Source organism: Brienomyrus brachyistius, chromosome 18 (assembly GCF_023856365.1).
Source record: "Brienomyrus brachyistius isolate T26 chromosome 18, BBRACH_0.4, whole genome shotgun sequence".
NCBI classification, from domain to species: domain Eukaryota; kingdom Metazoa; phylum Chordata; class Actinopteri; order Osteoglossiformes; family Mormyridae; genus Brienomyrus; species Brienomyrus brachyistius.
In genome coordinates, this window is record NC_064550.1 from 9,177,061 (window position 1) to 9,202,311 (window position 25,251).

At 44.5% G+C, this 25,251-nt stretch overlaps 1 protein-coding gene across 13 annotated transcripts in view; it reads left to right on the top strand.

The window, feature by feature from the left end:
• The window catches only part of LOC125712859 (olfactory receptor 4M1-like), a 69,836-nt gene that overhangs the window by 38,585 nt on the left and 6,000 nt on the right, over window positions 1-25,251 (top strand). For 3 of the 13 annotated variants that reach the window (XR_007383412.1, XR_007383413.1, XR_007383414.1), the window contains exon 3: window positions 21,761-22,274. The exons of 2 other annotated variants lie outside the window; for them this stretch is intronic. Coding sequence is in view for 6 of the 11 variants with exons in the window: in XM_048983385.1 (XP_048839342.1) it covers window positions 20,327-20,371; window positions 20,488-21,435 (993 nt within the window). In the remaining 5 variants the exon portion in view is untranslated. Of the gene's footprint in view, window positions 1-20,006; window positions 20,093-20,300; window positions 20,372-20,487; window positions 22,275-25,251 lie in introns of those variants that run through there. 8 more of the 13 variants (XM_048983385.1, XM_048983377.1, XM_048983382.1 and 5 more) reach the window with 8 other exon arrangements.

Below are 25,251 nucleotides of genomic sequence, written 5' to 3' on the forward strand. Positions count from 1 at the left end.
AGTTAAAATATGTTCCGGACTTGTAACATGCACCCATGATTTGGAACAGTCAGCAGGCTGTCTCTGGCCACGCCCCCTACACTCCGGTCCGGCCCCTGGCTTTTCCTGAATTCTGATTTCTTTACATAAACATTGACTTCATTGATATTGTTATTGATTTATCAACAGACCATCATACGTTTTAGACGTTATAATAACAACACTCTATTGATCCCCAAAGAGAGAAATTCTCTCCTTGCCTGCCCCCTCTTACTGTCCATGATACACGAGCACATATGTAGAAAAACGTCAGCTTGGAAGCCAAGGCTGGACTTAACCTACTCCTTAGGGTTCAACTGGAAACTGCCCCATGGCCGAGCGGTCTAAAGCCTCCTGCGCAGCGAAAATGGCCTTTCAAAGTAAGGGGTATTCTGTTCTCCGAAGTAAGGCGTGGGTTCGAATCCAACTTTCGACAAAAGTTCTTCAATCGCTACAGCAGAATTTGAGCAACTGCTTGGCTTTAATTGCTTTGTTTTATTTTTGCGTTTCAGGCAAAACTACATAACACTTAAAGACACTACGGGCATGTAAATGGAGAACGAAATTATAGTTATACCGAATCTCCTACACACAATACCAAGGTTACCAACTTTGCTCAGCTGACCGGAGTGAGACGTTCAATTCCCGTAAGATTTCTTTGCGCCAGCCTGAGAGTCTGACAAACACGTCACACCAGATGCATGAGAGATGGAAACCTGGGATATTCAGTCGAATCAGATCAAATATGATGCTAAGTTAGTACTAAGTTAAAATATGTTCCGGACTTGTAACATGCACCCATGATTTGGAACAGTCAGCAGGCTGTCTCTGGCCACGCCCCCTACACTCCGGTCCGGCCCCTGGCTTTTCCTGAATTCTGATTTCTTTACATAAACATTGACTTCATTGATATTGTTATTGATTTATCGACAGACCATCATACGTTTTAGACGTTATAATAACAACACTCTATTGATCCCCAAAGAGAGAAATTCTCTCCTTGCCTGCCCCCTCTTACTGTCCATGATACAGGAGCACATATGTAGAAAAACGTCAGCTTGGAAGCCAAGGCTGGACTTAACCTACTCCTTAGGGTTCAACTGGAAACTCCCCCATGGCCGAGCGGTCTAAAGCCTCCTGCGCAGCGAAAACGGCCTTTCAAAGTAAGGGGTATTCTGTTCTCCGAAGTAAGGCATGGGTTCGAATCCAACTTCCGACAAAAGTTCTTCAATCGCTACAGCAGAATTTGAGCAACTATCTGGCTTTAATTGCTTTGTTTTATTTTTGCGTTTCAGGCAAAACTACATAACACTTAAAGACACTACGGGCATGTAAATGGAGAACGAAATTATAGTTATACCGAATCTCCTACACACAATACCAAGGTTACCAACTTTGCTCAGCTGACCGGAGTGAGACGTTCAATTCCCGTAAGATTTCTTTGCGCCAGCCTGAGAGTCTGACAAACACGTCACACCAGATGCATGAGAGATGGAAACCTGGGATATTCAGTCGAATCAGATCAAATATGATGCTAAGTTAGTACTAAGTTAAAATATGTTCCGGACTTGTAACATGCACCCATGATTTGGAACAGTCAGCAGGCTGTCTCTGGCCACGCCCCCTACACTCCGGTCCGGCCCCTGGCTTTTCCTGAATTCTGATTTCTTTACATAAACATTGACTTCATTGATATTGTTATTGATTTATCGACAGACCATCATACGTTTTAGACGTTATAATAACAACACTCTATTGATCCCCAAAGAGAGAAATTCTCTCCTTGCCTGCCCCCTCTTACTGTCCATGATACAGGAGCACATATGTAGAAAAACGTCAGCTTGGAAGCCAAGGCTGGACTTAACCTACTCCTTAAAGTTCAACTGGAAACTGCCCCATGGCCGAGCGGTCTAAAGCCTCCTGCGCAGCGAAAATGGCCTTTCAAAGTAAGGGGTATTCTGTTCTCCGAAGTAAGGCGTGGGTTCGAATCCAACTTCCGACAAAAGTTCTTCAATCGCTACAGCAGAATTTGAGCAACTGCTTGGCTTTAATTGCTTTGTTTTATTTTTGCGTTTCAGGCAAAACTACATAACACTTAAAGACACTTCCGGCATGTAAATGGAGAACGAAATTATAGTTATACCGAATCTCCTACACACAATACCAAGGTTACCAACTTTGCTCAGCTGACCGGAGTGAGACGTTCAATTCCCGTAAGATTTCTTTGCGCCAGCCTGAGAGTCTGACAAACACGTCACACCAGATGCATGAGAGATGGAAACCTGGGATATTCAGTCGAATCAGATCAAATATGATGCTAAGTTAGTACTAAGTTAAAATATGTTCCGGACTTGTAACATGCACCCATGATTTGGAACAGTCAGCAGGCTGTCTCTGGCCACGCCCCCTACACTCCGGTCCGGCCCCTGGCTTTTCCTGAATTCTGATTTCTTTACATAAACATTGACTTCATTGATATTGTTATTGATTTATCAACAGACCATCATACGTTTTAGACGTTATAATAACAACACTCTATTGATCCCCAAAGAGAGAAATTCTCTCCTTGCCTGCCCCCTCTTACTGTCCATGATACACGAGCACATATGTAGAAAAACGTCAGCTTGGAAGCCAAGGCTGGACTTAACCTACTCCTTAGGGTTCAACTGGAAACTGCCCCATGGCCGAGCGGTCTAAAGCCTCCTGCGCAGCGAAAATGGCCTTTCAAAGTAAGGGGTATTCTGTTCTCCGAAGTAAGGCGTGGGTTCGAATCCAACTTCCGACAAAAGTTCTTCAATCGCTACAGCAGAATTTGAGCAACTGCTTGGCTTTAATTGCTTTGTTTTATTTTTGCGTTTCAGGCAAAACTACATAACACTTAAAGACACTTCCGGCATGTAAATGGAGAACGAAATTATAGTTATACCGAATCTCCTACACACAATACCAAGGTTACCAACTTTGCTCAGCTGACCGGAGTGAGACGTTCAATTCCCGTAAGATTTCTTTGCGCCAGCCTGAGAGTCTGACAAACACGTCACACCAGATGCATGAGAGATGGAAACCTGGGATATTCAGTCGAATCAGATCAAATATGATGCTAAGTTAGTACTAAGTTAAAATATGTTCCGGACTTGTAACATGCACCCATGATTTGGAACAGTCAGCAGGCTGTCTCTGGCCACGCCCCCTACACTCCGGTCCGGCCCCTGGCTTTTCCTGAATTCTGATTTCTTTACATAAACATTGACTTCATTGATATTGTTATTGATTTATCGACAGACCATCATACGTTTTAGACGTTATAATAACAACACTCTATTGATCCCCAAAGAGAGAAATTCTCTCCTTGCCTGCCCCCTCTTACTGTCCATGATACACAAGCACATATGTAGAAAAACGTCAGCTTGGAAGCCAAGGCTGGACTTAACCTACTCCTTAGGGTTCAACTGGAAACTGCCCCATGGCCGAGCGGTCTAAAGCCTCCCACGCAGCGTAAATGGCCTTTCTAAGTAAGGTGTATTCTGTTCTCCGAAGTAAGGCGTGGGTTCGAATCCAACTTCCGACAAAAGTTCTTCAATCGCTACGGCAGAATTTGAGCAACTACTTGGCTTTAATTGCTTTGTTTTATTTTTGCGTTTCAGGCAAAACTACATAACACTTAAAGACACTTCCGGCATGTAAATGGAGAACGAAATTATAGTTATACCGAATCTCCTACACACAATACCAAGGTTACCAACTTTGCTCAGCTGACCGGAGTGAGACGTTCAATTCCCGTAAGATTTCTTTGCGCCAGCCTGAGAGTCTGACAAACACGTCACACCAGATGCATGAGAGATGGAAACCTGGGATATTCAGTCGAATCAGATCAAATATGATGCTAAGTTAGTACTAAGTTAAAATATGTTCCGGACTTGTAACATGCACCCATGATTTGGAACAGTCAGCAGGCTGTCTCTGGCCACGCCCCCTACACTCCGGTCCGGCCCCTGGCTTTTCCTGAATTCTGATTTCTTTACATAAACATTGACTTCATTGATATTGTTATTGATTTATCAACAGACCATCATACGTTTTAGACGTTATAATAACAACACTCTATTGATCCCCAAAGAGAGAAATTCTCTCCTTGCCTGCCCCCTCTTACTGTCCATGATACAGGAGCACATATGTAGAAAAACGTCAGCTTGGAAGCCAAGGCTGGACTTAACCTACTCCTTAGGGTTCAACTGGGAACTGCCCCATGGCCGAGCGGTCTAAAGCCTCCTGCGCAGCGAAAATGGCCTTTCAAAGTAAGGTGTATTCTGTTCTCCGAAGTAAGGCGTGGGTTCGAATCCAACTTCCGACAAAAGTTCTTCAATCGCTACAGCAGAATTTGAGCAACTGCTTGGCTTTAATTGCTTTGTTTAATTTTTGCGTTTCGGGCAAAACTACATAACACTTAACGACACTACGGGCATGTAAATGGAGAACGAAATTATAGTTATACCGAATCTCCTACACACAATACCAAGGTTACCAACTTTGCTCAGCTGACCGGAGTGAGACGTTCAATTCCCGTAAGATTTCTTTGCGCCAGCCTGAGAGTCTGACAAACACGTCACACCAGATGCATGAGAGATGGAAACCTGGGATATTCAGTCGAATCAGATCAAATATGATGCTAAGTTAGTACTAAGTTAAAATATGTTCCGGACTTGTAACATGCACCCATGATTTGGAACAGTCAGCAGGCTGTCTCTGGCCACGCCCCCTACACTCCGGTCCGGCCCCTGGCTTTTCCTGAATTCTGATTTCTTTACATAAACATTGACTTCATTGATATTGTTATTGATTTATCGACAGACCATCATACGTTTTAGACGTTATAATAACAACACTCTATTGATCCCCAAAGAGAGAAATTCTCTCCTTGCCTGCCCCCTCTTACTGTCCATGATACACAAGCACATATGTAGAAAAACGTCAGCTTGGAAGCCAAGGCTGGACTTAACCTACTCCTTAGGGTTCAACTGGAAACTGCCCCATGGCCGAGCGGTCTAAAGCCTCCCACGCAGCGTAAATGGCCTTTCTAAGTAAGGTGTATTCTGTTCTCCGAAGTAAGGCGTGGGTTCGAATCCAACTTCCGACAAAAGTTCTTCAATCGCTACGGCAGAATTTGAGCAACTGCTTGGCTTTAATTGCTTTGTTTTATTTTTGCGTTTCAGGCAAAACTACATAACACTTAAAGACACTTCCGGCATGTAAATGGAGAACGAAATTATAGTTATACCGAATCTCCTACACACAATACCAAGGTTACCAACTTTGCTCAGCTGACCGGAGTGAGACGTTCAATTCCCGTAAGATTTCTTTGCGCCAGCCTGAGAGTCTGACAAACACGTCACACCAGATGCATGAGAGATGGAAACCTGGGATATTCAGTCGAATCAGATCAAATATGATGCTAAGTTAGTACTAAGTTAAAATATGTTCCGGACTTGTAACATGCACCCATGATTTGGAACAGTCAGCAGGCTGTCTCTGGCCACGCCCCCTACACTCCGGTCCGGCCCCTGGCTTTTCCTGAATTCTGATTTCTTTACATAAACATTGACTTCATTGATATTGTTATTGATTTATCAACAGACCATCATACGTTTTAGACGTTATAATAACAACACTCTATTGATCCCCAAAGAGAGAAATTCTCTCCTTGCCTGCCCCCTCTTACTGTCCATGATACAGGAGCACATATGTAGAAAAACGTCAGCTTGGAAGCCAAGGCTGGACTTAACCTACTCCTTAGGGTTCAACTGGGAACTGCCCCATGGCCGAGCGGTCTAAAGCCTCCTGCGCAGCGAAAATGGCCTTTCAAAGTAAGGTGTATTCTGTTCTCCGAAGTAAGGCGTGGGTTCGAATCCAACTTCCGACAAAAGTTCTTCAATCGCTACAGCAGAATTTGAGCAACTGCTTGGCTTTAATTGCTTTGTTTAATTTTTGCGTTTCGGGCAAAACTACATAACACTTAACGACACTACGGGCATGTAAATGGAGAACGAAATTATAGTTATACCGAATCTCCTACACACAATACCAAGGTTACCAACTTTGCTCAGCTGACCGGAGTGAGACGTTCAATTCCCGTAAGATTTCTTTGCGCCAGCCTGAGAGTCTGACAAACACGTCACACCAGATGCATGAGAGATGGAAACCTGGGATATTCAGTCGAATCAGATCAAATATGATGCTAAGTTAGTACTAAGTTAAAATATGTTCCGGACTTGTAACATGCACCCATGATTTGGAACAGTCAGCAGGCTGTCTCTGGCCACGCCCCCTACACTCCGGTCCGGCCCCTGGCTTTTCCTGAATTCTGATTTCTTTACATAAACATTGACTTCATTGATATTGTTATTGATTTATCGACAGACCATCATACGTTTTAGACGTTATAATAACAACACTCTATTGATCCCCAAAGAGAGATATTCTCTCCTTGCCTGCCCCCTCTTACTGTCCATGATACACAAGCACATATGTAGAAAAACGTCAGCTTGGAAGCCAAGGCTGGACTTAACCTACTCCTTAGGGTTCAACTGGAAACTGCCCCATGGCCGAGCGGTCTAAAGCCTCCCACGCAGCGTAAATGGCCTTTCTAAGTAAGGTGTATTCTGTTCTCCGAAGTAAGGCGTGGGTTCGAATCCAACTTCCGACAAAAGTTCTTCAATCGCTACGGCAGAATTTGAGCAACTGCTTGGCTTTAATTGCTTTGTTTTATTTTTGCGTTTCTTTATTTATTTTTGGTTGAATTTTAACAAGTACAAACATGCCCGAAAGAAGCAGAAGAGCAAATGCCGAGTTTAGACAAGCACAAGCGAAACCAACATACAGCACGTCGTTTTAAAAGAAGCACTTTTTTAATTTAATCAACATGCTTAAAGAACTAGAAGAAAAACTTTAGCGGTATTTACCAGTGTTAGGTTGAAGAAAGCCTTTAAACAGCAAATTTTTAGAAGAAATAGGCCAAAAGGCGAAATGAGTCCCAGAGCTCGGGTATAATCGGCAGGTCTGTTTGAAAAAAGCGGTCGAAATAGACCGAAGTGGCCAGCCCCTTTCAAAATGGCGACACCAGCGGAGCGCCTGTTATTTCAAATAAACGTCATGGTTGTAGGGGATTAAATAATGAAGCACTTTTATGCTAATGTGAATAAATTAAAACGCTCTAAGCATTTCAACAAGAATCAAGGAATAACGCGGTTAATTCTTGATTAAATTAGCGAATGCGCTCTCCTCTCCGGCTCGCTCTCATGCAGCGCATGCGCGTAGAGCCACACAGTATTTTCTTTGAAGAGCCGACTCTCTCGCATTAATTTATTTAAACGAGAATTAACAGGGTTATTCCTTGACTTTTTAAAATAACGCTAAAGTTTCTCTTTAAAACATTTCGATGCTTTCTTGTGGTGCCCAAAGCACAGAATACCCACACTGCTCTGACTACGCCACCTCCTGGTAAGGGCAGGAGGAACCCCTAATGTTCCTTCTGTAACGTGGCTAAGTTCGAACCCTCCCCGCAAAAGGACAACAACAAAGGCATATGAAAATAAAACCCAATCCACTTTATTACAAATATGTAAAATCAATTAGTCAAATAAAACAGGCTGCTGGCAGGGTTGGGGCAGCTGACTATCCTCCAGATAGTAAGGTCAGATCAGCACGCGCAGCTCTCAGCTCAGGAGGCCCCTGGTGACAAAGAAAAGAGCAAAACCACACATCATGCAACACGACAAACACTACACACAACAGTACAGTGTCCGCTCAGTGTGGCACCCCAACAGCAGAGCAAAAGCCTGTGCGGATCCGGCCTTGTACAGAAAGATCCCATGTACAAACATAAGGGGAGGGTAGATGATGCAAGATGAGGAAGCCAGTAGTGGATGATGTCCGATGTCCACCGCCCAAAATACAATACTAAAATTACACTTGCAACTTACAAGCCTATCAAGTAAACCTAAAACAGTGGCTAGTCTGGTCCTTTGCAGGAATGCTTAATGCCCTCGCAGCACAGCAACACCAAGAGGAAGCGTTCCAATGCTACAGGTACAAAGAAACAATCAACAAAGAAACATAGAACCTTTTAAATCCCACAGTATAACCCAAGTTACCAGAGCCTCAGTGTCTGTAGCCCAGCAGCTCGTAGGGGATCACGTCAAATGATAAAATTCCAAACCTCGCATCCTCCATGAAGAGTTACATGCTGCTAGCAGTCACCCTGGTAAAATTAAAATTTAAATTAAACATTCAAGTTCTCAAACAAACCCTCTCCTCCTTTCCTTACCCACAGGGAAGAAGAACCCACCCCATGTCCAGTTGTAAAACACAGCAGCAAGAGAATGAGATTCCATCTTGGCAGCCTTTTATAACTTCCTGGTAGGTCATATGACCTGGCTCAAGTGGTTGCCAATATAGTGTAATTACCAGTGCCGTGCAACTACTCCTACCAGCCTGTTCAGATCCCCACATTCTTTTAAAATACGCCGTGGTGCTTGTGCCTACTCCTAACAGCCCGTGCCTGTGGCCGGACGGGCCCCGCTGGATGTGTATGCGCTAGCTTGCATTCATCCTGCCATATGTTTTATTATTCCATAAAAACGCAATTAAAAATAACACAAATAAATACATGTAATGTATTTTTATTCTATTAAAGTTTAACAGCAACCCTTATCACCCAAACCATATGGCCCCCTATCGGCAATGTAAGGTATATGGAGAAAACACTCGACCAATGAGAATAAGGGATACGTTCCCCATCCCTCTTATGACGTCATAATTCATAATAACAATAACGTCCAAATTTAAGCTCCGCCCAATGTACCACAGACTTTTAAGTACAAATTATTTAAAAATACAATTATAACATGTCATAATTACAAAATATTATTAAACTGTAATAAGCCAAATCGTGCTAAATACTATTTTTAAATAAAATCCATCCATCCATCCATTTATTTTCCAAACCGCTTATCCTACTGGGTGGCGGGGGGTCCGGAGCCTATCCCAGAAGCAATGGGCACGAGGCTTTAAATAAAATAATCTTTGTAATTTAAAAACACATATCCATCCATCCTCCAAACCGCTTATCCTACTGGGTCACGGGGGGTCCGGAGCCTATCCCGGAAGCAATAGACACGAGGCAGGGAACAACCCAGGATGGGGGGTCAGCCCATCACAGGGCACACTCACACACTCTCACATGCACACCTATGGGCAAATTAGTAACTCCAATTAGCCTCAGCATGTTTTTGGACTGTGGGGGAAACCAGAGTCCCCAGAGGAAACCCCACGACGACATGGGGAGAACATGCAAACTCTGCACGCATGTGACCCAGGTGGAGACCCGAACCCAGGTCCCAGAGGTGTGAGGCAACAGTGCTAACCACTGCACCACCATGCCGCCCCCTAAAAACACATATATACACAATAATTCAAATAAGTGCTAAGTACAACCTTTGTTAAGAAAAAAAAACTGCAATTAATCAATTTGTGAAATCGCCCAGCTGCCGTGAAGCAGTAGTGAGCGGAAATGATACTTATCTGCTCATGCACAGTCCAGTTCGGGTTTACGGTCTAAACTGGGAAAAGTCTATAAGCAGTTCAATGTGTCCCTAGAAATGCAGGTATCCCCAGGAGTAAGATATCAAACCAGATATGGACTACATTGGCTGACACGTTCAGTGACACGTCAGCATCATAACGCCTACTGAGGACAAGAATATAGATGATAGAAATCACTGTTCACCTCACTGTGTTATGCTTTGTCTGGTGTACGGTACGGCGAGTGTCGAGTCTAGCAGATATGTACTAGTGGGCGGTCACTGGAACACTCCGTAGCGTCCGTCGAGTGTACATGCCTCCGAGCAGGGTGCTCAGCAGGAGCTCACAGCAGCAGCTTGATTTTGGGTTTCGATCAGACTCCCTGGGTAGAAAATGCTGTTAGCACACTAACAGCACATATAACCAGCGTGCAAAAGCACTCAGGGTGTGGGATGAAATTATTACTTCGGGAAACAAATTTAATAAGGTCACTTTAAAGATAAAATTACATAAAATATAATTCTGAGGCGAATGTCTATTATATCTCCATATGTGTTTGAAATTGTTAGATGCCTTTCAATAAACCATTTCAATAAACAACCTTGTGAATGATTTAAAAGCAGCAGCATCTATTTTCATTATTTCACCAGCATAAACCTACCAATTTTCACCTTTCATGATGCAGTATTTGGGATATGAAGGTTTTGGGGGTGTGAATGTAGTATTCTGAAACAGACTCCATTTGAAAACTGGTCTCAGGTTCAAACATGCAGCCAAAACATAAAATAGATACATATAAACATAAGAACATAAGAACTATACAAACGAGAGGAGGCTATTCGGCCCATCAAGCTCGCTTGGGGAGAACTAAACTAATAGCTCAGAGTCGTTAAAATCTCATCCAGCTCTGATTTAAAGGAACCCAAGGATTCAGCTTGCACTACATTATCAGGAAGGCTATTCCATACTCTGACTACACGCTGTGTAAAGAAGTGCTTCCTTAAAGATTGGTAGATTCCATGAGAGGTACCCCTTTAAATACGGTTTATTCCCACCACCCCACAAAATTAGTACATTTTAAAAACACAACCGTGCTACATACATATAACAAAACATATGCACAACTTTTATTTTGAATAATAAAACACCCGGTCATGGTACATTTTAAAAACTCATTTGATAAATGTACACAAGCTTGAAAAATAAAACACACGTATACATGATACATTTTAAAACACTTGTGCAACTTTGAAAATAAAAAAAACTTCATATTACATTAACAAAATCTCCTTTGATAAAATCCCTACAAACTTTTTACAACTTTGCTTTTGTAAAATAAAAGCCATGTTCATATTAGATTTCAAAACTAATTCACAAAATGAATGCATAAAACTTTGTACATTTTAAAAATACGTTTGGGCTGCAAACATATAACAAAATGTTTTTGTAAAACACCCAAACATCTTACATCTTAAAACATCTGTACATCTTACTTTGAAAAACTTTTATGTTACGTCTTAAAACAGTTGTACATCTTACTTTGAAAAACTTTAATGTTACATTTTAAAACATTTGTACATCTTACTTTGAAAAACTTTCATGTTACATTTTAAAATACTTGTACATCTTACTTTGAAAAACTTTCATGTCACATTTTAAAACATTTGTACATCTTACTTTGAAAAACGTTCATGTTACGTCTTAAAATATTTGTGTAACTAAAAACTATGGTCAAGTTATATTACCATTCTTTAAAGTTTTAAAGTGTATTTGCATTTAATGTGTAAATGCAGCTTACTGGTTGCTATTAAATGTAATTAAATAATCATGTACACCTTCTTTAAAATAACAAGACTATATCCTAAATTCTTACACCCTTGCCTGATTCCACAGTTCCTACCCCTCACTTATATGGCCCCCCTCCCACCCTTCCATGACTTGTGAGATAAGGAAAGCACACTTCCCAACCTTTGGTTGTGCGCTTGTGCGCATGCTTGGGGTTTTGCTGTGTGTGTGTGTCTGTCTGTGTTTGTGTCTGTGTAGGTTGTTCATCTTGCGTCCAAAGTTAAGGTTATATTTTATACTACTTTAAAATAACACATTTTTGTTTGACTGTTTAACAAACACATCTAAAGTTTTTATACATTTAAACATTAACAAAAGCTGTTAATGTGTTTTCTTTAAAATTTACAAGTCTATTTTGTGTGGTTTTTTACAATAAGACTCATGAACGACTAAGTTAGTATGTTTTGGGGTCTGTATACACATGGCGGTCCTATACTTTCACAGACCTAAAGTTAAACTCTATAGCCCCTGACCACCGGTGTGCGTGTGTGTGTGTGTGTGTGTGTGTTTGTGCACATGAGCATGAATATACATTTACTGAAAAAACATATTTATTAAAATAACTAAGGCTTTATTCTGTCAAAAACAATTTTTAAATAATTCTAGCAGATAAATGGGGTCGTTATAGTAAATCTGTAGTCTCCCTGCATAGTGGATGACTGCTGACACTGTTGAATTTGAACTATGTTTCATTAACTATCAAACAGTCTGCAGCTCCGTTACCGTTGTCAACTTAGCATTGTACTCCAGCAAGCATCTCAGATCAAGCTTGTAGATTATATAAGCTGGGGCCGTGGGCACCTTGTAGGATGTCTTTATTAAAATAACTAAGACCTTATTCTTTAAAGTTTTTAATGTGTATTTGCAGCATGGTGCTAAATGCAGCTTACTGGTTCCTATTAAATATAATTAAATAATCATGTACACCTTCTTTAAATATAATTAAATAATCATGTACACCTTCTTTAAAATAACAAGACTATATCCTAAATTCTTGCACCCCTGCCTGATTCCACAGTTCCTACCCCACACTTATGTGGCCCCCCCTCCCACCCTTCCATGACTTGTGAGATAAGAAAAGCAGACTTCTGCCTGCCTGGTCGGTCATTTCTAGCTGCTATTTAGGTTCTTCCTCAAATCCTGTTGCGTAAATGACTTATATTCCACTCATATTAATTTAAATCAAAACAATCCTTATACATTTTAATAAAAAACGTGAACTATATATGTTTGGTGTTTTTTGATTGAGCAAACTCTTTTGTGTTTTTGTGTGCGTGTCCGATACAACTGTAGTTTGTATCAACTTTTTTTTTAGTTTGACCTCCGGGGTGTGTGTTTGTCCGCATGCGCGTGAATAAACATTTACTGAAAAACGTATTTATTAAAATAACTAAGACTTTATTCTGTCAAAGTTTTAAAAAATGTGTTTTGATGCATGTCACTAAATGCTGCTTAATAGTACCTAACCGGGGCTGCTCCCCCAGAGACAGTTGCTAGTCCATTTATTCTTTTAAAGACTACTGATTCCAATTTGGTGCCATATGCTTTTATCTTGTAGGCCGTAGGATAGCTCCGTTTCTACCAGCTATAGGCCATGGTACGTCTGGGCTATTATGCTTAAATTCTTTATTAATTAGCGTTGGCTATGTGCTTTATAACACTGCTGATTCAGGTCTCTTGTAGATTTTCTCTTGACCGGTCAGCGCAGTCTCTCTCTCTTGTACATAGAAAAAACAGAGAATACCTATTATTAGAATGTTATTTTTAATTTAATTTAATTTAATTTAATTAATTAGCATTTTTATCACGCGAATAAAAGAAATAATATACTCACCGGGTAAGGCCTGGATGAACCTCTTTGGCTGGCAGGAAGGGTAAGACCTCGAAGATACTTGTGCCTCTGCCCTAGGAGGAATAGGCCCCCCCGCTCGCCGCAATACAATTTAATTGTCTCTGTCACCCCATATCTGCACGGTCATGTATGACAAACAAAACTATAAACAGAATTTACTGGCGGGCAAATTGTCAGACTTGATGTATGACCAGGTGGTACGGCCTTGATGATGCTACTCGTGCCTGTGTAAGAAAATTATCTGTAATTTGGGACGTATGTGAAAACAAAACTTTAAACAGAATTTACTGGAGGGCAAAAGTGTCAGACTCGATGTATGGCCCGCGTGGCCGGGTAGGGGGGCGCCTCGATGGCCAGGTGGCACGGCCCTGCAGAATTTACTGGCGGACAAATTGACAGACTCGATGTATGTCTCGACTTATGACCTTTACAAATTGGCGCCATACGCCGATGTGATACAAACGCTTGCGTGAGGAAAAAACACACGGTCAAAACTAGCGCCGAGCGTTTTTATTGGACGATAGACCCTGCACCTCCTCCTCTCATTCTTTGCTCCAACTTTACCATTTTATCCCACAGTCTCTCACAGTTTCTCTCAGACTCGCGCAGCAGCACGCCTCTCAGCTCTCCCGCATCGCTCTCTCCGAGGATTATCCAAAGCCGTGCGGACCTTTCCGCGCTACCGCACCAGTATGTGAATAAGTCCTTTGCTGATTCTCCGAAGCCCGGGGACCTTACCACGCTACCGCACACCGTACGCTCGCGCTCCATCAGGTAACCCAGCCACGCTCACTCCCGCCCGCGCCCCACAAAATAATAATAATAATAACTTATTCAAATAACACACGCTCATAAGCACTCTCATCAATATCATTTTTAAAATAATACACACTCATAAGCACTCTCCTCAATATCATTTTAAAATAATAAACATTTAAAATAAGCATTTAAAATAATAAATAATTAAATCCAAATACCATTGCATCACTAACACAACCAACCCAGGCCCCCTAAGCCACAATCATTTAAAATAATAAATAAATAATTAAATACAAATACCATTGCAGCAGTTACACAACCAACCCCCGGGGAAGAAGACAAAAAAAAAATATTTAAATAAATAATTAAATCCACATGCTATTGCGTCAGTTACACAACCAAGCTCAACCCACTACAACATAAGCTCCGCCCACTGAACTTTTGAACGTGACCTTTGACCCGACCTGTCATTTTGACGAAAGCGGTATTGCATCTCTCTCTCCCGCTGATTAAGCTGTTGGAACATGAACAAACCCCGCATGCCAGAGAAAAAAGCGGAGAGACCGCAAACAAGAAGATACACGGGGTATCCTTCCGGGATCTGTCACAGTCTCCGCTCTCTCCCCTGCGGTGAATTGGGAGTAGCCCCTCCCAATCCTCAATCCAGTGATGTTTACTTTGCTGGCACCCGAGGTCTGCACCGCACTGGGCAGAGGCGTAGCAGGAGCTTTGGCTGGTGCAGCGGGCGGAGCAGGTGTCTCGGGTGGATCCGGGATGGGCGGAGCAGGAGCCTTAGCCGGAGCTGGCACAGGTGAAGCAGGGAGAGCAGGCGCCTCAGGAGCCACGGGCGGGGACAGGTGGAGCAGGCACCTCAGGAGCCACGGGCAGAGCTGGGATGGGCGGAGCAGGCGCCTCTGGAACTGGTGGAGCCACAGGCGAAGGTGGCGCCTCAGGAATGGGTGGAGCCACAGGCAGAGGTGGCACAGGAACCACTGGGGCCGCTGCAGGAGGTACAGGAACCACCGGGGGCATTGCAGGTGCTTGCGCCTTTCCCAGTGGGCGCTGCCCGGTTCAGGAACTTGGGAACCTCAGAATGGAGATCTCAATAGACCTGGCCCCTTTAAAGGCCAGGTGCTTTCCTAAAAAGGGGTGTGCTGGCAGCGGAGTGGCAGGCGGCAGTCAGGGAACATCGGCGGTGACGTCGTCTGGTGCAAACACTGCCAGATTTAAAATCCGGAGGGGATTCTCTCGATTTACGACGAGGGAAGAAGCGGAGATCGAGACAGCCCCCAGGGATATTACCAGGCCGTCCTCCAGTCGATGTTATCTCTGCTTCTTTTTTCTCCGGCTGGCAGCTTTTGGCAGTTTGGCCAGAAGACCGTATGGTAAGCCCTGAGCTGTAGCCTCCTGCTTCAGCCTCGCTTTCAAAAACCCACGTCTCAGCCATCGCAGGATTTCACGCACTTCCTCCACGAGATGCGTGTCCTCGGACAGGGATATGTTCTCCAGTATATCCCTTGTCCGGAAGGCAAGGGTTCACAGTCCAGGGTCATCGCTTACCTTGGCCTGTTGGAGCAAATGTATAGCCTCATTGACTAGACCGAGGTCTTGCTCCTCGGTCAAGGCAGGTGTCTTCTTGTTGAATCTGTCATTCTGTCATTTCTTGTATATGAATGGGTAGCGGGGAAACAGATCCAGGATACGGGAGTCCTAAAAAAGGGGTTTATTAAACAGACTGGGGAACTCCACAGGACAAACATCAATGACAGATCTGGGGAAACTAACTACCACGTAGACTAAAATACACAGGACTTAAAAAGCAAACAGGAAACAGCTGATCACAATCGGGAATTCAAATGAGGTAACTAGGGGAAATGGCACACAGGTCATGACAACCACAAACCACTGCAGCCAGAGAGTGGTGGGTCAGAGCTAAACTTGTCAACCATTTTTACCCCGCTCAAAAATCCTGTGACGGGGCTATAGCGAGAATCACCAAGGCCACACTCACCTCTTCTTCTTTCCGGGTTTGTCAAGTGGACAGCCCCACCCCCTTTTGATGCAGCCACCAGCAAACTGAGGTGCCCGGAAGGCCCCGCTGGCTGCACTCCTGGCTGTGTAAACGCCTTAATTCTGCTCTGCAGAGATCCTGCCTTCACCTGTGTGGGTAATCAGATAATAAATAAATTTGTGTTGTGCACCCTGCAACTGCTGTCTCCAGTCCCAGGATTCTGTTTGCACCCTGATGTAACAGAATTACATATTTGAGTGGCGTCACACAAGGCATGCCAGTAGCCTGCATAATCAGTGTTTGCTGACCAGCCCTGCACCATCACATTGCCCCCCACCTGAGGGGTCAGCTGTCCCCAGTGACTCCCAAGTTCAACACAAAGTCCCACAAATGTGGCAGACGGCGACGTTGTGACTATGACCGTCTTGACACAGTCCCCAGATTCCTTGGTGTACTTTCCTCTCCGAGCGTATCTGTCAGGATGCGGGTGTTGCGATCGCTGGTAAAAGCGGGTGATCGCACGGGCAGGCAACAGGCAGGCAGGCAGGCAGAATAAAGGTAAACTAGGGTTTATTAGGGAGCAGGGTTCAACAGGAGGGACTACGGGTACTGACATCGACAAACATCAATGACGGACAAGAAACTAAGGTAAGACATGGACTGAAATAGACAGGACTGGGCAAAAATAAGTGGACACAGCTGGGCAAGATCAGGGAAGCACACGTGGATAATCAGGGGGCGTGGCACACACGAGGAGCAGACGAGCCGGGCATGACAGAACCCCCCCCCCCAAAGGCACACTCTCCAGGCGCGCTCAGGGGAGGCGACAGATGGGACGAGGGACCTGGAAAAGAAGAACAAAAACCATTAACGGGGCACTGGGAACAGGACAGACAGACAAAACTGACACAGGGGCATAAGCCATGACAGGACCTGACACAGGCCGGGGAAGGCGGACAGGCAGATCAGGAAAGGGGATACTGAGGGAACAGGCGGGATGAAAGGGACGAGGAACAGAGACAGGAGGGACAAAGACGGGAGACCAGGGAGAGAAGGAGGGGAAATAAAGGGGAGCCCGAGGGAGCCCCAGCGGGCAACGGGTGGCAGCCGGAGGGGCCGCAGGCGTCCGGGAGGCCGGAGCAGGAGGGGACCTCGGAGGAGCTGAGGAGGCGGGGCGAAGGACAGACGGAGGGGCTGAGTTGGCGGGAGCACCAGGGAAGGGGACGAGGGAGCTGGAGGGGACCCTGGCGAGGGCAAGGAGAGGGGGGGAGCCGCAGCAGGCGGTGACGTCCTCCGATGCGCTGGAGTGGGGGGAACCGTAGGCGACTGAGGAGCCACATCAGGGGAGCCCGCAGGCGACCGATGAGAAGTTGGAGGCGGGAGTGAGGCATGGCGACGAGGCCTCAGAAGGGGACCCGCAGGCGACACCCGACCCGGGGGGCCAGGACCCGCAGGCACCGTCCGAGCCCCAGCACAGGCGAGCAAGGGCGAGCCAGGGGGCAGGTTGGGTGGGACCCCAACCCTGCACCCTCTCCCCTTGTGGGACACAGACATGTGGACTCTTGGTTGGGGTCAAGCTCGCTGGGGCGAGGGCGGAGGACTCACCAGAAGGGTCCCCAAGGGGTCCCATTCCAGCTCCTCTACCTCCAAGGAGGGAGGAGCGATGGTTGGATTCCTCAGGGACTGGGGCAGAAGGGAGTCACCGGGGATACAGTTACTTGTAGAGGTGGAGGTAGCGCCTCAGACGTGGGCGTGGGAGCTGCAGGCAGAGGGAGCGCCTCGGGCGTGGGAGCTGCAGGCAGAGGGAGCGCCTCGGGCTGCGTAGGTGCAGCAGGCAGGGGCGGCTGCTAGAGGCTGCGCAGGTGGCTGCTCGGGCGCTGGAGCCGCAGGCAGGGGCGGCTGCTCAGGCTGCACAGGAGCTGAAGGAGGTGGAGGCGGCTGCGAAGGAGCTGAAGGAGGTGGAGCGGCTGCTCGGGCGCCAGAGCCGTAGGCAGGGGCGGCTGCTTGGGCGCAGGAGCTGAAGGAGGCGGAGGTGGCTGCTCGGGCTGCGCAGGAGCTGCAGGAGGCGGAGGGAGCGCCTCGAGCCGGGCGACCTGCAGGAGCCGCAGCAAACAGAGGCTAAGCGTGTCTCAGGTGCAGCTGCTGCAGGCAGCGGGACTGGCAGGTCCCGTGCAGGCGAGACGGGCGTGGCCCCTTTAAGCGTCCGGGGCACACGCGGGATAGCGTCCCGCACCGCATTGGCCCCCTTATTGGCCAGCCGCTCGGGCCATAAGAAATACCTCTCGAGGGGCGGTAGCAGCTCCGCGGCGGATGGGCGCTTTCCCTGGATGGGGGAAGCTGCCTGCGCAGGCAGCTTAGCAGTGCTGGTGATGTTCGAATCAGCCGAGGAGACCTCCAGCTCACCAGCAGGAAGTGAAGCAGGGATGAGCGTGCACGCCCCCAGAACGATCGTCGGAGCGGTCGTTGCTTCTTCTTCCTCCTCCGCCGACGAGTCAAAGTTGCCGCGGGAGCCTGCGCCAAGTCCAGCAGGGTGGACAGTGGGAGGACAGTCCCAGGCTCGCGCGGCGTGACCCACCGCTCCGTCCAGAGCTCAGCCAGCTGGAAATTCTCACGCACCTCCTCCGCAAGATGCATGTCTTCCTCGGGGGACAGCTGGTCCAGGATATCCCAGTTCCGGCTCACCCGATTCCACGTCGGGAGATCCTCCCGGATGCCGGGCTGGGCTATCCAGAACAACACCTGGTCAACGTAACTGATGTACTCCTCCTCAGTTACGGAAGGTGCTTTTTTCCTAGGGTTCGTCATTCTGTCAGGATGCGGGCGTTGCGATCGCTGGTAAAAGCGGGTGATCGCACGGGCAGGCAACAGGCAGGCAACAGGCAGGCAGGCAGGCAGGCAGAATAAAGGTAAACTAGGGTTTATTAGGGAGCAGGGTTCAACAGGAGGGACTACGGGTACTGATATCGACAAACATCAATGACGGACAAGAAACTAAGGTAAGACATGGACTGAAATAGACGGGACTGGGCGAAAATAAGTGGACACAGCTGGGCAAGATCAGGGAAGCACATGTAGATAATCAGGGGGCGTGGCACACACGAGGAGCGGACGAGCCGGGCATGACAGTATCCTCATCAACAGCTCCTGTATGGGGGGGTCAGGTCAGGCCAGGGGGTGATATAGGTGAGATGATCGCTGAGCACACAGTCTTTCATCACTCAAAGTACTGCAGGTGGTAGACAACATCATGGAAGCCCTTGAGGATCTCCCCTGGTCCCCTCCGATTCTTATGGATGGGACAGTACACCTAAACTAGATTCCTGATGCCAAAGTCACAGTATATTGCATTTTCTTACCATCAATATGGAGTTCTGTTTCCTTCAACCTGATCTTTTTCATAACTCCCCAATTAATCATCATTTACATTAGCATTTCCAAGGACCGGTTTCCATTGGATAAAAATTTTATGGACTGGTAAAACAGCTGGGGGGGGAGTTATGGTGGATATTGGTAAAAAACTGAATACAGCATTTTATTTTTCACTACGGGATAGGTGACAACCTTAACACTAATGTGAAAAAAACATAAATAAATCTAGCAAGAAACCACACTCTCTGTTATGCCCTATGACAAAAAGGTTTTGTTTTTTATGTTAGTTTTTTAAAAATTTAACTTGTTTTGCATATAGAAAAAAAATTGTGTGTATGTATCTACAATTATCTATATATATTGCCCCCCCAATCAGCAAAATTTGGCAAGGAAGACATGATAGATTGATAGATAGGGCGTTTGGTTGAAACGTTGAAAAACCGTGGTATAGTTGGTATCATTGCATCATTCACGATGAAGTAATTCCCAAATCATTTCAGTGCTGATGAAAAAACATGTGAGCTTCGACCACACAGGAATACAATGAATATATATAAAGACACCATCACTGCTCTCACTGCAGTATCTGAGCATCGGAGCGTGAGAAGGAAGAGGCTCAGAACGAGAACCTGGAGACAAGACAACGTGGTAAAATAGCAAAGGTTTAGCAGTTTTTCTTTAAATGTTTTACTCTTGTATTTGTCATCTTAAATAGACATCCATCCATCTTCCACCCGCTTCTCCTATCTAGGGTAGTGACGCGATGTTACGAGGTCTGACTCATGGCTGGAATTCACAGAAAACACACAGCTTGCTTGGGAACCTCTCGTTCATTTGGACTTTGTGTGTCTTCACTCTTCTTCTTTCTAGGATTCTGACTCGTGTTCCTGTAGCAGATGAAAACCTCTTCTGTTCAATATTACCCTAGAAGGACACCAGCGAGGGAAGCAATATTCTACGTGGATAACAGTGCATTGAAGTTGTAACTACAGTATATATAAATGAAGAGCATATGAAAATATATTTTAAATTAATGCCATTTTTTTCTTTTCTTTCCAGACCATCCAGATATATTTTATTGAAAATGGAAACATCCACTGTTGCTTATATCACCCTTAAGGCACTGAATGAATCCAGAACAAACAGATATGTGATATTTGCCTTTTCTCTTCAAGGTTATATTTTCACTCTCTTCCTGAATCTGACTATAATTATTACGATCTTGCTGGAGAAGGACCTACATCAGCCGATGTACATTTTCCTCTGTAACTTGTGTATAAATGGGTTGTACGGCACTGTGGGATTTTACCCTAAATTTCTGTCTGACTTACTCTCTGACACTTATTTGATTTCCTACAGTGGATGTTTACTTCAGACCTTTGTCATCTTCTCATATGCATTATGTGAATTTACCAATTTAACAGTGATGGCAATTGACAGGTATGTAGCAATATGCAGGCCTTTGCATTACAGTACTGTAATGACACCTGTTACTACAGGCAAGCTGTTGATTGTTATTTGGATGGTTCCATTCTTCTCCATTCTGTGTTCCATTATCCTGAATATTACTCTCCCCTATTGTGGACTGTATGTCAGCACTCTGTATTGTAAAATAACTGTTTCAGCTTGCAAACATGATATTGTGAGATTTGCATTCAATGGAACATTTGGAAGCATGTATTTACTAATGGCCACATTTGTCATCTATTCCTATGGTAAAATCCTTTCTGCCTGCAGGAAATCGAAAGAAAACCAGGCTAAATTCATGCAAACTTGTCTTCCCCATTTAATAAGTTGCAGTAATTTTGTATTCATCACCTCCCTTGATGCATTTAGTGGTACAAACTTTCCACAGTGGTTTAGCAGCTTTATTTCTGCAGCAATTTTAGTCAATCCTCCTATTATTAATCCCATTATTTATGGCATCAACCTGAGATCTATACGCAGAAAAGTCTGTAAATGCTGTAAGAGACGGCAGGTTTTGGAGTGTAGCTTCACATTTTGAATAATGCATGTTTCATATGACTTGATTTCCTAGGTAGATATGTTCTTTGTGTATTTTTCTTAAAGTTAGCTATGCTGTACATCCATTAAAGTACCTCATTTAGTATGTTGAATTTAACAATAAATAATTTATTGTTAACATATTACTTTGAATATGTTTGATTGAATACATGTTCATTTATCTTAATCATCTGCACATATAGTATATCTATACAATTTGAGCTGAAGGTGGTTATTAATGTTGCCTTTAAGAAGATAGATTTAAATAGAGTTAATGAGCTCCTGAATCACAAGCACATTTACAGTAGTCGACGTTTGCAGCCGAGGTGGCCACCTGTGTCGTCTAATTGGTTGACCGGTGCTGATTATAATAGACAGCTAGAGCTCACAGCCGTATCACACCAGTGTTTTCCCAAGCAGCTAGTGATGAGAGACGCTACTGACTTTTTAGCAGGGGATTGAGACACAGACTTGCAGTGTCTATAGGGAGCTGCACTGCGTGAGCTGCAGTGATTAGTGTGCTGTGCTGGGCAGGCTAGAGAGAGGCGACAAAAATGTGTCAATGAGACCAAAACATCCATCTTATCTATTTCTCATTATCTTATGTTTAACTGTATTACCAGTAAATGCACTGTATATTATGGCATTCTTCAGATAAATTTAATTGTTTCTGGCTTGTTTCTAACATATTATGGTTGTTTTAATACAGAAAATAAAAAAAATAGAATAACCTCTTTCTGAGATAAACATGCTTCTAGCTAAAATATGTAATGTTTATATTATTGTCTGTGTTTATGTCTCAGCTGGTATGTGTAAAATGTGTAAAAATGTATACAGTCAAACCTCAGATTGCAAGTAACTTGGTTTGCAAGTGTTTTGCACGACGAGCAAAATTTTTAAATAAATTTTAACTTGATAAACGAGCGAGGTCTTGTAATACGAGTATTACAGTATGTATACGCTATGTATCTGCTTTGTCTGCCGAACGTCTCACTGTGGGATTGTGGGTAATCATCTCCCATGCTCGGGTCAGTCGGCGGGCCTTACTCGTATAGTCAAAATTTAGTAGAAATGCAACGACAATGCAATGTCCACATTTCCGTGAAATCGAAAAGGAGGCAAAAGCGGCTGTCATTGGATAGGATCCTTGTTTAAGTCGCACAAAAAGAAAAAGATTCCAGTGAGCCAACAGGTTTTTCCATTAGTTATGGTGAAAGTCGTCCTACAAAATAACCCTCCTCTTCTCCTCTCTCTCATCTCCCTCACACCATCCATGATTCTTTTCAAAGGTAAAGTGCAGGTTAATTTGTTTTATGTGCCCTATGATAGGTTGGTGCCATATCCTGGGTTGTTCCTTGCCTTGTACCCATAGGCTCTGCCACCAGCGCCCCCCCCATGACAAGCAGTTTCATAAAATGGATGGATACATATTCGACCTATATGAAACAGACATATTCCTACTATTAAAAAGGGATGGATTTAAGAGCGAGACATGGATGGAAGTTTTTGCTCAAAAATATGCATTATATGTATTAAAAATTGATAGCAAAATACAATAAGGTTAATTGTTTATCTATCTATCTATCTATCTATCTATCTATCTATCTATCTATCTATCTATCTATCTATCAGGGTACTGTACCCGAATCAGTGTGGTGGGTCATGTTTTAACTTGGTTAGGTTCACTAATAACATCAGTTCATCTTTATTAACAGTGCACTGCTAGAAACAGCTAGCACGTCCCCACAATGTTGAAATACAAGGGGATTCACCCCCCTCAATAATATCACATATAATGCCTGGTTTATAAAAGCACATGCAATTAATATATCTCATTGCAGAATTTAAAGTTTTTTTTTCATTAAAGTTTTTATCTGGAGAATATGAAGCCCCTGAAGGAAAAAAAATAAAATGCTCTTACTTTCACGTGTGCACGCGAAATTATCTCGTGTGTACGCGGAAGTAAGATCAATTAAAATATCACAGGTCCTTTCAGATGCTCCTGTGATACCCTGCTTGTCCGATCTTCCTGTGTGCCACGCCCCCACATTTATCACTTGTGCAAATATGAAACCTACGCCCCTTGTGCAGGACCACAGCTTTGTGTCACTCCGGTAGTCACAGGCGGCTCGAGGATCTCCCCCAGTCCCCTCCAGTTACTGTCCAGCCCCTTCTTATGAATACGGCAGTAAATCCAAACCAGGGACCTCATGTATAACGACGTGCGTAGAATTCACACTAAAACATGGCATACGGACAAAATTAGGAATGTGCGTAAGCAAGAAAAAATCCAGATGCATAAAGCAGATATCGACGCACATTCCCTTTATAATTTCCAATTAGCGTGAAATTTTACGCACGTGAACGAGCCCGCAGCCACCCCCCCCCGATCCGCCCATAAGTATGTATATTTGAATATGCAAATCAATATAAGTACCAGCTTTGATCAATGTTTTCTTAAAAAACAATGGCCAAGGCACGCGGAAAAAAGAAAAATTTCAGCGAATGCGAAGTGGAGGTCTTGCTCACTGAAACTGAGGCAAGAGAAAAAAATTCTGTTTGGTGGATTAAGTAGTGGCATCAGCAACAAAAGAAAACCGATGGAGTGGCACAGCGTTGCGGAGGCACTTAAAAATGTAAGTTCAGAAATTAAGAAGAAATGGTCGGATATTAAAGTCGACGTAAAAAAGCGAGTAGCGGCTCACTGTAAGTGTCTGAACACCACTGGAGGAGGAAGCGGAATTCCGGGGCTCACACCTTGTGCCACATTATGCAGCACGCTGCATGCATGCACAATGCGACACACTTTCTGAGGACTATAGAGCAGCACCCCACCGGTCTTGTCCAGGCATTGCCAACGGCCTTTAAGCTGCCCTATAGTGCGCTCTACCACCGCCCGAGCCCGACAATGGGCATCATTATAACGTCGCTCTTGTTCACTCTGTGGGTTTGCGAGCGGCGTGAGAAACCACGTCTTCACTGCGTACCCACTGTCCCCTAAGGAACTGTCAAATCGCTGCATCATGCACAAAACTTGCAATTTTGGTCCAAAAATATAAAACACAAATCTTCTTACCGAGAAGCCAGCCACCACGTATCACACCATTGTCAAGTTTGTTCCCAACACTACTATTTCTGAGAACAAATGAATCATGGGTTGAGCCAGGCCATCTCGCCACAACATTAATGAGACGCATTTGCGCGTCACATATTATTTGCACATTAATGGAATGAAAGTGCTTTCTGTTTACATAAGCAAATTCATTCTCCGAGGGGGCCATTTGGAAAACCGGACATCGCTGCGAATTGCGCTTTAATGTTTGCCTGTTCAACCACAGTGTAAGGAAATTTTATATACCTGGGTGACAAGCTGATTATGCCGTCCCATACAGCTGGCATGACGCGACTCAGTGATGACTGCGAAATACCCGATCGGTCCACAAGTTCTCACTGAAAGGCTCCTGTGGCTAAAAACCTGAGAGTGGACAGAACTTGTAACGGGACAGGTATAGCGCAATTCCTCATCGTCTGCCTTTGTAATGCTGGCCACAGTTCAGCACACAGCTCCAAGAGTATAGCTCTGGGAAATCTAAAGTGACTTACCAGCCAGTCATCATCATGGGCCAGGAAATCACTATGATCCCTGAATACGCGCTCTCTTCTAATTCTTCCATTTGCGATATCTTCTAGTAACGCAAGAGCTGCCATGGTAATTGTAATAGTTCGGTCATTTCCTGAACCATTTTATTGTTACAAATTGATTAAAAATCAGGTGCCGTGCATTTGTAAACAACATACAATTAATGTCGGTTTATTG